This window comes from Gymnodraco acuticeps, unplaced genomic scaffold (genome assembly GCF_902827175.1).
Source record: "Gymnodraco acuticeps unplaced genomic scaffold, fGymAcu1.1, whole genome shotgun sequence".
NCBI classification, from domain to species: Eukaryota; Metazoa; Chordata; class Actinopteri; order Perciformes; family Bathydraconidae; genus Gymnodraco; species Gymnodraco acuticeps.
In genome coordinates this window covers 422,214-439,060 of record NW_022991154.1, presented here as the reverse complement: position 1 = coordinate 439,060, position 16,847 = coordinate 422,214, and the positions used below count along the sequence as shown (strand labels likewise).

Genomic DNA, 16,847 nt, shown 5'->3' with positions numbered 1-16,847 from the left:
ACATTTATTTTTTTGGATATCTCTTTGCATCTTTATCAATCTGAAAATACTGTCTTAAAAATTGCACCCTAAATGTCTCAGTTCAAGCAATGTACTAATGCAGACATTTGCCCTGAAGACACCGCACACAAGTACCGTTCAGTCCCGTGGACGGGTAGTCAAAGGAGTTGTCAGAGTCGCTGCCTGAGCAGTTGAGCTCCAGGCGACCCCTCGGCGAACACTCCACCGTCTGAGTGGTGCTGTGACTGACGGCCCTCTCTGGCAGCAGGCCCGGGTGGTAGTGGTGGATGAGGTAGCAGAGGACGCGGCCATCCGAGAACGACACGGTGAAGTTCTCCACCTGCACAGACACACGTAACGTTTTATTAAGGAAGCACTTGTGAGGAATTGTATGATTGTGATTGCCTAGGGAAATAAAAAGTCCTGAGAAAGACTCTAGGCATTTGATATTTCTTCTGATGATTAGGTTAATATGTGGTAAAGACACTTTGACTATAGTATAGTGTATAATGAGTTCAATTTTGTTTTGTAGACGAAAACGTTTTTTGTTTCTTGTTACTTTTAAAGTGTATTTTTTATTGGGGCCGAAGGTAGTACCTAAAACAGAGGAAGTGTCAAACAATTCAAAGGAATAGACAAAAACGGGAACATAACAGGAACAAGACAAAACTACAAAACACAGCAACAAAAATGAAATGTTTTTATAAATATGAAACAGTTGTTGTGTTGTGAGCACAGAAACAGAGTATCACTGCATCCTGGCTACTAGCAAAAATCATTCAACTAGAAAGTCTGGGCTGAAATTCAAAGTGTAAAACTCACCTTCAGATTGTAGAAGTCACACACAGCGTGGACCCAGTCCATCAGCAGGGTGATCTTGGAGCTGCTGTGTTGGTACGGTGCCTGGCTCTTTGCAGGACTCGGCTGAAGACCCCGGTCGGCCCTCAGGCACGCCAGCCTCCGCTTGGCCCTCAAGGATCTCTTCAGGAAGCCAATTTCCTCTATCAGCTGTTCGCCATCCAGAATCACCTCCACCTTAAGGATCATTTGATGTACAGCATATCAATTAACTCATTCCCACACGTGAACATTGTATCAAAATGTTGTGCCCTATTGGAAAGTGTACACACATGAAACGCAAAGATGATTTTCCACAAGAGGCTCAGAGTCTTCTCTCTGTGTCCATCCACAATGTCCCTGGAATCAATGTTCGAGCCTGGAAGTGAAGACACAAATCTTTAATTTCCACAAATCAAATTAAGTTTATTGCACTCAAATCATTTGTCTATCAAAAATGTCAAAACATCCTTTAATATTGTGAGGATTACACTGCTTTAATGCAATTCCTATTATTGTAAATTAAATATTTTGAGGTTTGACTAAAGGAACAATAATTAAAAATACATTGTTTTGAGCTTTAGGAACAAGTGACGTGAACTTAACTAATTATTTGTAGTAAGTGCAGCCTAATATAAAATATACTATACATATGAGGAGTTATTTTCCAAAACGCTATAAACGCCAAATTGAAAAAAATTGAGTTTGCTGTGTACTGAACCTATTCACTGTTCTATCAACGTTTCATGCCAAATCGCTATATATCCTTGTTTAAAATGTACGGCAAGGTGCAGTTCCTTTCCAAACCGCGATAAGCGCCGAACCCATTTTGAGCCTAAGCGCGATATGTCCTCTCTACCAATCAGAATTCGGTGAGCGTTCTATGCAATCCAACATGGCGGCGCTCTGAGTCGAGGTTTGTTTATGTTCATTCAGTCTTCGAAATAAGTCTTTAAATGTCTTTAAACTGTTGTAACACCTTTGATGGCCTGGATGAGCCAGTGAGACCTACACCTGGGGGTAGAAAACGTCGACTGGACAAAGAAAACCACAAAAAACAACAACAAAAGAAGGTTCGTCACTTGTGTGGCGCGTTAATACCGACTGTGGGATGTCAACACAAAGCTGCTGCGAAAGGTTTCTGTCAGGCCGAGAAGCTGTCACCGGACGACCTGATGATGAACTTCAACCATTTGTATGAAAAACCAAACAAGGTTGACCAGGACTGGGCTATACTTCATCTCCTGGACATCACGCAAGTGAAAAGGAAGCGTCCGAAAGTTCAGGACGTAAACAAACAAAAAGACCGGAACGTATCTGTCAAGTACAATCTCTTGTGCAACAGTCACCCAGAGAAGGTTCCCGTTTGCAAGGCGACCTTCATTAAAGTGTTTGGTGAGTACAACTTTCGTTTCAGAATTTGCTAGTTTAATACCGTTTTGTAGGTTTCTCCCTTGCGACAAAGATCTTCTGCTGTTAATAAGCATGCTAACGTGTTGTTGTTAGCATCTGGTGCTAGCGAGCTGCGCTAAAGTATATAAGGAGCTTTTTCAACAACAAGGTGGAGGGAGAGTCCTCTCCTGTCAGACTGAGAGACTGATAACTACAGCTCAGGTGAGGTAAAGGACTCTCTGAGTGTTTAGATAGTTAACTTAGTCTGAGTTATCTCAGTGGGTCTCAAACGGTTTGGTCACCATTTATGTAAACACATATTTCCATTTGAGGGGGGAGTGATTAGTAAAATATGCATGAATAATACCAAAAAAAACGTTAACTAGGTGAAAAAAGGCAAGATAAACTATTAAAACTTGTTGAGAGCTAAAACTAGTCTTTGCTTCTGCCTCAAAGAGGAGCAGGGGGGAGAGGGGGAGACAGATGAGGCTGGTTCAGGAGCACAGACACACTCACAACTATAAATGAACCAAAAACAAATAAATAAACAAGTTTCAATGTTTTTTCATATTGGATATGGTATTTTATTGGTTATGGCCATGTTCTTATGATTTTATGATTATTTAAATGTATACAGTTATGTTTCATATGGGTGTAGCCTCTTTATTTCCCCCTCAAAGTGCACCAGATTGATGCATTATTTTATTTTACTATTTAGTTTATGTTACTATTTATTTTATTTGGGTTTTATTTATTTCATGCATTTGCACTTATTTGATTTATATTCATTTATAGTATGAGTCCCTGATATCATATGTTGCATGTTCTCGTTTAAATAAAAAAAAGACATAAACCATCAATTTAAAAAAAATGCATGGATTTATAGCGTTTTGAAAAAAAAAAGAATTTGATTTAATCAACAATATTGTTGTTTGATTTAATAATCATTGTTCAATATGTTCAGACTGAACCAACAAACCATTTTAACAGGATACATTTAATATTAACAAAATGTGTGGGTCTAGGTAAAAAATGTCATTTTCCTGAAAACTATTAAAATGGATATATAGCGTTTTGGAAAAGAACTCCTCATATATATATTTATAAAAACAGACAAGTCAAATCAAGCAACCTGATTGGTTCTTAGCCGTGATATAATGAGCGTATATCACGGGTAGAATTGTAGTTACTTTTCACAACACGTTAGAACCGTTACAGCTACCGTTACAACAGTTACCGTTACAACCGTTACATTGCGTCCGTTAAGAAACTAACTAACTAACAAAGCTTAAGATGGAAACATGTAAGGGATAATGTGCAGCAAGGACTTATTGACCGTGGTTAAGGACGCTCACATCTGCAGAAAGAAGTCCGGTCGATTTAACTGTATACAGTTAAATCCGCTTCGCGTCGGGCCGAACTGCGCCCCTTAACTGTGATATAATGACCATATACTACGGCCTGTCGTGAGCTATTGCTTAAATATATTATACATTTGTTCTTCTTAGGTATTTAGTTACAGGCAAAGTTAGTATTTCATTTTTGTATTTCCTTGATGTTTGTGAAGCACTTCCCTTCATCGTGGACTGCTTAGTCACACATGTTCACTTCAAACACTGTCACATAACAGGCCAAGCAGTCCAATGATGTCGCTACGCTGCTGAGCAACAGTAGCTGTTTGTGATCAAACACAAAAGCGGTAACAGTGAAATGGCAGATGTTCATGCTGAAGTGGAAAATGTCAAAATAAAACAATTAAACTATGTAACACTTCTTTTAAAGAAGACATCACGCGTGAACATAACAACTTATCATTTAGTGGAGGACAAACGTTCTTCCAGGTTTAGAGTCTCTGTTTTGCGGTTTGCTCAGGAAGAAAATTATAATTACCAAGTTCATCTTTGAGGTCCACCCCCTTGCTTTTGAGCACTTGCAGAGCCATGTCGACGTTGTGGACCTTCTGCAGGCGGCTGATGGCTGGCAGGCGGAGTTTGGCCGACATGCTCCAGTCCTGGATGAGGAGCTCCATCACACGCCTGCGAAACCCAACATGAAAAAAATACTTTATAATTAAGCTGCACAAGAATCTTTGTCTGCCTTTCCTGGCAACTTTAAGCACTGTAAAATCATTGAATGCTGATGTTTTGAGACCCAAATCACTAATGACAAGAGTCTACAAACACTTTTTGATGAACCATTTGGATATAAAAGCAAAAAGGTCATTCATTTTTGCAGGAAACAAGTTTGGAAAAAGCTACTTGAGTACATATGTTTAAAGGTGACATGTCATGCTTTTCCGGTTATTACCCGTCCCCTTGTGTGTTATGAAGGTTTATATGCATGTAAACGGTGTGCAGAGTCAAAACCCTCAAAGTACACCCTGTAGGGAGTAAAACTCTAAAACAGAAAATACCTCCCCAAAACGCCTCGTTGGAGATAAGTCATTGTCCATTTGATTCTTCCGGGTACATCATGATGTCATGTCGTCCCGGAACGAAATGGACCAATCCGTGGAGCCGTTACGTTACGTCCGCGGAGCCGTTACGTTAAGCCCCCGCTGATTGGTCCAAATTGACCAATCCACGGACTTCCTCACACACTCAGTGCAGGCAGCTCTGCTGATCTCTCCTCCCTGGCTGCAGGCTGATAACAGACAGTTGGGATCGCGGCGAAATTCTCTCTGCAGACCCATTCTCACAGCGTTTATCAACCCTTTTCTTACTCAATATCAAGCCACACTTATTGTTTTTACTTCGGCTGTGACTTTGTGTGTGCTCAGGGTGAGTTTGGCTGTGTTTCGCTGTATCCGACCAATCGGAGCACACTGGGCTCACAGGGACGGGGGGGGCAGGAGCTGCAACGAGCCGTTTAGTGGAGAGAGTGAATACACGGAGTTTACAGAGATGCTGTATGCGAAACCAATGTGAGTTTGGAAAATTGCACAGTATAAATCTATTCTAGTAGACCTCAACAATGGAATTATGATCAGTGGAAATGGCCATGACATGTGACCTTTAACATTTTGACAGAGATAATATTCAGTATAAGTTCCTGCATGTTACTGGGTAAACAGCCTGTGATGGAGCCCTTGCTTTGATTGTAATACAATAGCTGCTATTGATTGAGAAGGTATGGATTTTTCAATTAATTAGGTATGCAAAGGGCTCTGTAATGGGCAGGGGCAACAAATAAATGAAATTAATGAATAAATTAAAAACGATTGAATGTTCATTTATACCCAGGGCTGCACATAACTGGTGCGCACCTCCGCCAAAAAAAGAGCATTTGCATACCAACATTGAGAGAGAGAGAGGGAGAGAGAGAAGAGAGAGAAGGGAGAAGAGAAAAGAGAAATATATTTGCGAGTTGCATATGAACCTATGATATGAACTCAGGGCCGGCCCGTAGCACTGGCGAAATAGATGTTCGCCTAGGGCGCCAGATCTGGGGAGGCGCTGCGCTGGCAGCTCTGGGAGGGAAAAAAACATTTTTGACCGTTGGGGCTCATCCTAATTTTCGGCCTTGATGTAACGATATTCACAATTAAGTAAATGTAACACCCTTTTCACCCCGGTTACGCGTTTCATTTGCCCTGTACGATGGGTGCTGTAAGTGATGAAAATGGGGGATGTTGGCTTATCTGGCACCCGCAGCTCACAGCCAAAATGCGAGTGAGCGAGGGAGGGTGCACCGGTACCTGCGCTGTTGTTATTAGAATCTGGTGCTAGCTGCTTTAACGGATATAAGAAGAAGATGTTTCTACAATAATGTGGAGGGAGAGTCCTCTCCAGTCAGACTGAGAGGCTGATAACTACAGCTCAGTGAGGTAAGGACTCTGAGTGTTTAGATAGTTCACTTTAGTCTAAGTTCAAACAGTTTGGTTACAATTTATGTAAACACATATTTCCAAGGCACTCCTTTATAATTATTGGGATAAACAGGTTTGAAATCATTCCAATGTATACTATAGGACAGTAACCAAAAATATCCTTTAAAACTGAAGATAAAAGAAAATGCATAAATAAATAAATGTTAAGGTAAAATAAGATATGAATGAACAACATAAATAAAATAAGTTACATTAATTTGTTATTGGCTATGGTAGGTTATTGGTTATGTTCACATACTTATTTGATTACATCCACTTTTCTAAGATGACAGAGACTTTCGATATCCCAACAGAAATCAGAGCATCACATTTCAATTCAGGCTGTGTCACTCACACTAGACGTATGCCGCATTTCAAGTCAACCGCTAAGTTCTTCACAGCGAAGTTGAACTCGTCCAGGGGCATCTGCACGTGGGAGACTGGTAAACCCAGGTAGCCCAGGTGGCGGGGGAGGATCCCCTCTCCGCTCAGGAAGTCCCTGGAGAAGGCCAGGAGCAGGTCTTTACTCATCTGAGAAGGAAGCAACATAAGGCATGGCAGAGTTAAATGACGTCGTGACACCAGAGTTCCCGTTAGCCGGTAATTACCGGACTACGACCGGTAAAATATGCTGAAGACCGGCAAATCTAAATCTCTCAGGTCAAAGTGTCCGTTCAAAATAATTTCCCTTTAGCGCAATACCGCTTCACTTGCGCCATTTATGTGACTGACAAGAATAGTCCATTCTAATGTCTAAGACGTAATGTGGAGAAAGAGATGTCCTGTATGGGTTGATTGTGCGTTGATCTGTTGGTAATGCCTTGGGGTTCCGGTGGGCATGTAAACAAATGCATAATGCTGCGCTATACTTTGTGGCCTCACCCGGTTGCATAGCGACACTTATTGTTTAGGTGTCTTTTAATAAGCAGGTAGTCATATCATTAGCTAGAACTAGCTGGATCTGATTGATATGGACATAAACGCGAGTGAAGTCTAATCTGACGGGAGAGAGAGATCAGCTGCTGCTGACGAGTCAGTTCTGCATGATCACATGCAGCGGTGAGCGGACAAAACACACACTTCAGGTTAGAATATCACACGTAGTTATTTTAATTACCTCTCAAACTACCTAAACTAGTTATAGATATGTTTAGTTTTACTGTCGGGTCACTCATTACTGATCCGCGAGCTGCATGATACTGACGGGCTGTCAGGAGAGGGAGAGCGCTCCGTTTATTATTCCCGTGTTATTGTAAATTACTGTACACTTTTGAATAATGTAGTTAATCTACTATAATTAATTTGTTTAATATCGAATCATCTCAATTTGTTTTAAAGCTCAATAAATAACAAAGAAGACCTTTGACCGGCACTTTTCTCATTTTGTCCGGAAGATTTAAACTTTAACGGACATGTTGACCGGCGAAAAAATATTCTAACGGGAACTCTGCGTGACACGTGACTTGAATTTTGAATTGAGCCGTCCCTTTATAGATACTATCTATTTACGTATTAGTGATGGGAATTCCGGCTCTTTTTAGTGACCCGGATCATTTGGCTCGGCTCACTAAGAAGAGCCGGCTCTTTCGGCTCCTAAACGGCTCTTCACAGTTTACCACGGAGCCTCAGTTTTGCAGCTGCAAGGTTCCGGCGCTCGCAGTTGACGCGCGTGCTCCACTAGCACCCCCCGTCAAGGCTCGCCGGCAGTACACTTTCCGTCACAGGAACACACTTTGCTGGCAGTGAAAATAATCCCACCAGACTCCTTTGCCCCTCCAACAGAGGGATGTCCTTGTCCTTTTTCCTTTTCGTCATTTCAAGCTATGAAAACTCTTGATCTTCTCTCGAATTATTTATTTTTTTGGACGGTTGTTTGAATGACGGCAAGACGCGCCCCTGGCGGAAACGCTGCAGCGGAACATCAGTGATTATGTGTTAAAATGTCGTTAGCAACCAGAAAATGACACCAGTAATGACAAACAGATGAGAATGCTGCGTGGGGTCTGGGTGCCATGTTGGCGGGACGTTGCGAGGCTCGCTGCTGCGAGGAGCGGACAGTGTGAGCTGGCTTACTGGTGTGATTTCCTGGTTGCTGCGTGGGGTCTGCAAGACAGAGCGAAACCCAGCCCGAAACCAGCCCGAGCATACACCCGCAGCCTGGCTGTGAGTCTGTGTGTGTGTGCTCACACAGACTCACAGCTTTACCGCGTCCCGCCGTCTCAGGCTGAGAAATCTGCGGAGCTGCAGCTGAGAAAAGATTGAGTGTGTGTGTGAGGACTTAACGTAACGGCTCCGCGGATTGGTATTTGGAAGAGAAAAAAATGGGAAATGAAAAATGTCCAACGAGGCGTTCTGGGGCAGCATAGACAGGTATTTTCTGTGTTAGAGTTTTACTCGCTACAGGGTGTACTTTGAGGGTTTGTGACTCTGCAGACCGTTTACATGCAGAAAAAGCTACATAACACACAAGGGGACGGTTAATAACCGGAAAAGCAAGACATGGGACCTTTAAGTTTAGCTTGTCCTTAAATTGGGCCATGTAACACTTATGTTATGCTTAATGTATACCTACTGTTAATTCTGATATCTGAGGGTGGTAAGCCAAATATGTTGATATATAACATATAATGTCCTTGAATGCCCATTATATGGTTAATAGATATGTATGGTGATAATACATAGATGTAAAGTAATATTTCTTATTATTATCATTAAATCCATCTGTGGATAATGATCTTATAATACATATATACAGTGAGAAGGCCTAAACTAAAATGTAGACACAGTATGACACTGCAGACTAACTTAGAGTAAGAGTGTCATGTATTTATATATTTGTAATCACATTTATCCATGTTTCTTACTTTAATAGCTTTTAATCTTTACTAAGAATACCCCAGAACATGATGTTAAAACCAATTCTGATGTTATATAGTGTCATGTACCAAAGTGCATTTGTACTTATTTGAATAGGCTGTACCTTTGGCATCAAATAAAATAATCATGCAATGTTTATTTATGTTTTGTTGAAATATTGGGAAATAGCCTACCTTGAACTCTGCGTCCAGGCAGAACAGACACGGGTTGTGTTCAATCAGTCGCGACTCTTTGGCTTTGTCCAGGAAACACACCAGCAGCAGCAGCTTCTTCAGCGTGAAGCGAGACAGCGCCTCCTCGTGGCCTAACCGAGAAAAAGTAAAGAGATGTTGACCATTCCAAAGAAACACATGCCTCACAATGTACACAGCATACACAACTCTCATGGGGAACTACGTACAAAACAATTGTTTTGTGGTAGTACTACAGAGTTGATTGTACTGAGTTTAAGATACATTTCCCTCATCATAACATGAGGCGCATTCACACCGCAGTACTTTTCCCACAAAGGTTCATGAGAATTTAGTTCAAGAGAACTCTTTTGTCGCGTTCACACCAAAAAGAGCCGGAACTAAAATGAGTTCATGAGAACCTTTTCACCCCCTTTTCCATCCCTGCTAGAGAGCAGGGACTTTTGTGGGAGAAAAATGTTCCTATATCTGATTGGCTGGGCGGATTGCAAACCACGCCCCGTAAAAGTCCCAAAAAGTTTTGTGAAGCCGCCATTTTATTATCCTCGCATTAGCATTATTAGCATTAGCATTAGCCCAGCGCAGAAACGCAGAGAGACTAACTTATGGCAACACAAAATAAAACATGGGAGTGGTGGAGACGAGGAGGTGTCGGCGTTCTGGCGATTTACTCTGAAGGCTTCAGTAGAAGCTGCTAGGAGTCCCAGCAGCTTCTACTGAAGCCAGTCCCCAACTCCGGGGACTTCCGGCCGGGGACTTTCGGCGGCAGTATACGCCGTGAAGTGGTTTGCGGCCTGCCAGTAAACCCAAAGCAGAAGAAGAAGAAGTGACGTCAGCGGCTTCATTTGCCTAATCCACCCCCAGGGACTTATTCCGGTGTGAACGCGATCTGTACTTAGTTCATTTAAATAAAAATAAAATGTTTAAACCTTTATTTATCCAGATAAATAGAACTAAAGAGTTCTCATGAACCTTTGTAGGAAAAGTACTGCGGTGTGAATGCGCCTATGGGTACTGAACTCTTAAATTTCACATTTAAATGTGTACGAGGGATAAAAAAAAAAAAGGGAAATCAATAAAATGCTTGACCATTATATTTATAGCAACGGTAATTTTAACAATATACAATTCCAGTAGAGCTGCAAAGATATGTAAATTGTTTAAACAATTTATGATGGGGTTCAATAAAGTACATCTAATCTAAAAATCTAATCTAAATAAATGTATGCATTTCACTTTCGATTCAATTCATTACTAAATGAATATATAATATGAACGGCAAAAATACTCTTTAAAAATAAATAGATTTAAATCATAGACTATATATAAATGGACGTAGGGTCCGTGACGTCACCCATAGGATTCTGCAGAGTTGCCGTGAAGCCCTTAGTAGGCGGAGTCGGCCACTAACGGCTCGACAGTGACGCCAGAGTTCAACTCCCGCCTTCTCCAGCCTGCTCCAAATAAGGGCAAAGAGGCGGAGCCGAGGCAGGACCTGCTGCCACCGAGCTGGAAGTTCCAGAGCTAGCTGAAGCTACCAAGCTACGCTAACATGCTCCCCATCTGCACGCTGCCGTCGCATTTTACGTTTCTAAGGTAAGCGGACATGAAACTATTCAGCAAAACTATAAATAATAATCTAAGTTATTGAGCTTTTAGCATAATACTTCAGAATCTTAAAACCCCTTAACGTTTGTATGCAATTGTGCTAAATTCAACACTGGAATCAAGCAAATATTAATATGTTTGCATGACATTAGTTATTTATATTTTGATATCACTTAACTATACGTGTAATACATTTAAGTCAAGCTAAGGTACATGTGATGGTAGCTAGTTAGTGCTCTTACCTGTGAGGCCTCCTCCAAACAGCATAATAACCAGACTATCATTAAAACTAAGTACCAGTTATAGATCCTTGACTTTAGACAAACAATTCAAAAGACAAAATGTATTTAAAGACCAATCTTTATTTGAATGTGCCTCTTAACCTGAGATATTAGTTATACAGTAATAGTATTGACAATCTAAAAAAACTGAGCAACTCAACGGTCAACTTTATGTTTCTTATTGTCTAAAGCATTTATTATTTTCATTTTCCCAATCTCATATTCAGTGTGGACGGATTGAGACAGTCTGGTGTCCAGAGAGCTGCAGAGACTTCAGGGAGAAACCTCCGTGTGATGGACGTCCTGTCTGTTGGTTTGGAGAGGACTGAGGGTCTTTCCTCAGCGAGGAGGACCAGGGTTGATGAAGGAGCCCATGCTGGGCAAAGCTGATACCTACTGCACAGGCCTAGTCGGTCACTTTATTTGACTAAATGTGTTTAATACATTTAATAGGTTTACACCTTCTGTCCATATGTGCTTTTTATTTAAAACATGTTTGATTAACTTTTGGTTCACATTTCAATAAATTGTATTTGCACTCCTTTTGTCCATTATTCTTACTGAAAATGTTAGATTACACATTCACATCTGACTGACTGGCAAATAGAAATAATCAGCTGATGGAGTGTAGATGTAGAAATAGCTGCATTCGATCAGCTGACTGTTTTTACAATAAAAGTAGTTTCTTAGTGAATGTCCTGTAATGGTCTTAAAATCTCATAACATCAGCTTTTAATGTTCCTCTTGGATGTTCTTCTTGACCCTCAGAGAAGGAGAACATGTCCTGTCTTTCAGGCATGTCCTTTCCTAACAAAAATGACAGGAAACATAAAACATATTATTGCAGAACAAGTGTGTTATTTATAAAAGCGGTGTGTTTGTGTGTTTAGGGGCTGTAGATATAATTATTTTGTAATTGTAATGTTTTTTTTTTATTTCAACAATGAGCTACAAAGACAATCAGATTATGAATGAACAGTATGAAGTTCATCAACATTGAAATATATGTTATTATCAAAATAATATTTAACTGTTATCAAAACGTAGTGCAACTGTAGAAGCTTGCTCTGTTGTTTCACTGAAAGAATAACTTTTACCACGTTTTTTTACAGACAATATTGAGAGATAAATAGTAGCAGTTCTCACTATGTGTTAAATATCTTTGCCTTCAATACATTAAATTAGAAAGCTGACAAAGTCATATTGCTTGTTATCATCTAAATGTAACTTTTTGCATGGAAAAAACCCTCAACTTAACTGATGTGTAGGTGATCTAGTATTTAGTATTGTTTAATGGAATATATATATCAGTGTATTCAAGTCAATACTTCATTCATTTAAACCAATATCTTTCTTGATTCTTTGTACAGTATGAAAAAATAGTCTTTGTACCTGTGCTGAAGTTCACTGCTGTGAGGAGTCCAGTTCTGTCTCTCACTCTCTGGTCCAGCCTGTCTGCATCACCTGGACCCATTTGGTAATGCAATTAATAAAAACAACAAGGTTTGGGTTCGTTCTTCCGATGACTGTGACGTTAACGTGTAAGCTCGATAATGAACTCCAGCTCAACCAACCATATTGTAATATCTAAGTAATCATCTTGAAATATGACATTATTAATTGTAATATACACACATCTTATTGTGAGGTTGATTTCACATACACTACTTCGACATTAGGTTGTCTACATACTTGAGGATAGCCAATTTAAATTAACCTTAGATGCATACAGTTCTACCTACATAATAAAATATCTCTAAGTTACAAGGATGTAACCTTATTTTATCAACCTCAAACAGAAGCCGTTTGTTCAACAGTATTATCCCACTTAACACTTGTCTATTTCGTTTTAACCTTTATATACAGTCTATGATTTTAACTTGGAGGCTACGATTACAATCGTTAGCACCGATGTAGCTACCACTAGCTTACATGCTAACCCAAGCCTTACCATTCATTACGTAGCTGATTAAAATCATTAACACATAAATAAAGCACTAGAATTTCACTTACCGCAAAACCGCATTCATGCACCGTCTGTTTTAACCGCAGAGCGAGTCACAATAGTCCGATATATAAGCATGAAGAACAAACAACCACGGCCGGCTACAAGTTGTGTTTCCTGGATGAGCTGAGCAGGCAGAGTCCCTGTAGCTTCACGGAGCAGCTAGCAGAGAGACAAGAAGCTAACAGCGGCAGGCACTTGACAGAGCCGTCACTCAATGTGACCACGCCCTAATTTATGCAAAAACGTTAAGACCTAATATAAATAAAAGGGTCGTGTTAGAAAACAATTCACTCACAGATTCATAATCATGAAGGTGGAATCTAACTATATCGACGATAATATTTATTGCATCCATGGGTAGAAACATGTTTTTTTCTGCTGTAAAGTTGGGCATTTTAACATGGGGGTCTATGGAAATTGCTCCTTTCTGCAGCCAGTCCCTAGCGGCCCATGTATGAACTGCAGTGTGTGGCACTTCCGTATTGGCGTCCCGGCTGTTCCCCAGAGTTTGCCGCTTGATTTAAATAGATGAAAATATTCAACTGTGGGTTTTTCTCCGGAGGTTTTTCCTTGTACGATGTGAGGGTCTAAGGACAGAGGGTGTCATATTGTCATACTGATATTCTGTACAAACTGTGAAGTCCACTGAGACAAATGTAACATTTGTGATATTGGGCTGTATAAATAAACATTGATTGATTGATTCAAAGCTTGCGGCTTTAAATGTCAGGCAAATCTAGAACTTGCAAAATATTTTTTGAAGTTTGGTTCATGTCAGAGAGAGAATGGTAAGGAGAATGTACTATGAATATATAATATATTACTATGAATTAAAGTAACTAAAACTAAAGTTCTCAATTTCATTTTTTCTTCATCAGATTTCTGTCTGCTTATGCTATGGCAAAATAGGTTTTCTGCTTTCTAACCCAAAAAATAGCCTTTTACTCATTTGGATTCAAAGATTCTCATGGAAGAAAGTCTCCAACTCAGTCTTGAGCATTTTTATGACAGTAACACGCAACAGTCTCCAGTTCAATGTTCTTAACTTACCGTCTTTGTAAAGGTTTGGCACTTTGGCGTGTCTGAACTGCGCAGCGATGTCTGGGTTCCAGAGCAGCCGCTGGAGGATGAACATGGCCAGACCCAACGCGTCGCTGTTGCTCTCCAGGGAGATCAGCTCCCCGAAGATCGTCTGTAGGAGAAACATTTGTGTTAAGCAACTGTTGCATTGATAATGAAGAAACTTGCAAGATTGTCTTGGGGGGAAAAAGCAGATGGAAAATATTTGTATCAGAATACCTCGAGCCCAATCCGTAACCACAGCGGATTGTATGAAATAAGCCAGTTGAGCACTTTTCGCCGTTCACCTGAAATATGGCAAAAACAAGGAAATATAGTTACAAATCCGGAGGTTTCACAGAGTAAAGCTTCAGCAGATATTTCTTTGCTAATGATATAGCAAAAACGTCTTCCACTTGTGTGAGAAAAGGGAACTAAAACTTGACTGATAAGCCCCCTCAGTAAATAACGCTCAGGTACCTATGTCCTTCCAAAGATGGCGGTCTTTCCGGACCAGCAGCCTCTTGGCCTCCACCTCAATTTCCAGCTTCTGAATGGCCTTGACCATGGCCTCAGAAGTGAACAGCTGACAGGCTGAGCGACGGAGGCGGTTCAGCTTCCGCCGGGCCGTGTAGGTGCTGAAAGACATCTCCTCGTTGGTGGGAGCTTTGGGAACGCTGTACTTATGATCGCTGCCAATGGCAATGGACACAGCATTAACTACAGAGGAAACAAATAGAAAAGCGTTTAGTAATCACCATGTGCAATCGTCTTGGGCTGAGATAGTCCTATATAGAAATATTCCACACATTTTTTATCTGTTCTAAATGTACCTTAGAGGAATATTTTTCAAGTTTTGAATACTCTAATCAACATATGAGCGGACAAATATGCTTTATGCTAATGTTTATTATCATTTGAACAATGAGAAATATTCTCATGAATATTAAACACAACAACCTCTGAACATTACAAATATACGCCTCAATTCAACCTGGAACCTCTCTCATACAATAATACAATACAAATGGTGTGTGTGTGTGTGTGTGATGGATCGTTGGAGCTATGTGCAACTCAAGGCATATGCTCGAACGGGAGCTGGCTGGACGCTGCAATCATGTTGCGCGCACTATCCGTGCTGAGTGTGCTGACTTTTCGTACAATGTCCCACTGTCTGGCTTCCTGCATAAAGTCAAGTGCTCGGCGCAGTTGTGGCGAAATTTCGCTCCTCTGTTTTCATTGAAACAGCTCCATATCCGTTAGCGCAGCTAGCTAGCACCAGATGCTAACAACAACAATGCACGTAAGGTCTCTCTCTCGCTCACTCAGGCCACACATACACACACCCTTCCGGTCCTCCCAATAGCCAGTCGGTGCCTGCCGGTGAGCGTGGAAGTGTGGTCTGCCACAAGCGGGCGACAGGAGCGGGGCTGTCAGCATCAGCTTGTAGATGGTATTTTAAACTTGATGCGCTCTGAAACTACGGGGCGGTCGAGGAAAAAAAATACACATGCGTTAATCGCGTTAAAATAATTAGGGCCGTTCAAATTTGTTTGCGTTAACGCGTTAACGCGTTAACTTGACAGCCCTAGTAAAATATATTACACAGTAGTATTCATGTGTTAATAAGCCCACTTTTCTAATAAATTCAGTCAATTAAAGTTGGGAACATTTTCTAACAAATCTTAGTTTATAAGTAAAAAAAGCCCAATAACTTATTTACCCAACAAGCTTGAAATATACCCTTCATATTTCTCCTTATTATAAGAAAACTGAGGCTCCTGTTTTAGGGAACGAGCTACCAACAAAATAAATGAAACCCTCTGGAGAGCTGTGGTATAACCTGTTTTTTTCTTAAGGCATTATCAAGTATCAAGCATAATTTACCTACACTTGATTAATGTTGCTAACTTATACCAGCCCTCGTATATTTTTCTGTATGTGGCCCTTTGTGAAAAAAGTTTGGACACCCCTGTTTTAAGTGATTAAACTGTATTGGAACAAAACACTACACACTTAAAGTTTTCCCAAGCATATTTAAGCAGTGACAGCCCGCTGAATGCTACCTTTAGCGACTTCAGTGTTGACTTTAAAGTCATCAGGGGTGAGGACATAGTTGATCCACCATGTGAATCCCCTCTCCTGCTTCTCGATCCACCTCTCATCGTAGAACATGTTCTTTGCGGCAAACGGCATCGGGTGTCTCGGTATGGCTGGAAGAAAAAGAGAAATTGTAGAACACTCATTAACATTTTTTAGATGAACAGACAAGCTAAATAACTTTACACACATAAAAAATGTGCAATGTTCTTCCATCAAAATACCTGTTTGAGCCGCCGGCTTGATGAAGGTCAGCTTTGACTGCGCTACAGCAACAATCTTTGACGTCTTCATGGAGGAAATACGAGATGACCTCAGAGACTGGACACCTGTCAAAAGAAAAAACATAAATGTTTACTCTTATACAAGATGTATTACCCTTCTTAAAAAGGCAATAATGCATAACTTCATACCTCGTGATGAGGTGAGTTTGGAGCTTGGTTGCTTGGCCTGGGCAGGAACCACAGACCTCGCCATCTTTAAAGATGATGTTGTCATAGATCTCACTGAGCCTAGAAAAAAATAATAATAATTCAAAACAGTAAATGAAGAGAGTCCAGAAACCATGCAAACCTTCAACAGAAGTTAGATTTTTAGAAATAAGTAACACATTTATTTATTTAGGT

At 40.5% G+C, this 16,847-nt stretch overlaps 1 protein-coding gene across 1 annotated transcript in view; it reads right to left on the bottom strand.

Moving 5' to 3' along the window:
- The window catches only part of aspm (assembly factor for spindle microtubules), a 34,310-nt gene that overhangs the window by 13,989 nt on the left and 3,474 nt on the right, over positions 1-16,847 (bottom strand). Inside the window, 12 exon segments of the mRNA XM_034237364.1 lie at positions 136-340; positions 823-1,035; positions 1,131-1,216; positions 4,120-4,265; positions 6,453-6,628; positions 9,148-9,278; positions 14,113-14,254; positions 14,362-14,429; positions 14,602-14,841; positions 16,188-16,334; positions 16,446-16,550; positions 16,635-16,733. Coding sequence (XP_034093255.1) covers positions 136-340; positions 823-1,035; positions 1,131-1,216; positions 4,120-4,265; positions 6,453-6,628; positions 9,148-9,278; positions 14,113-14,254; positions 14,362-14,429; positions 14,602-14,841; positions 16,188-16,334; positions 16,446-16,550; positions 16,635-16,733 — 1,758 coding nt within the window.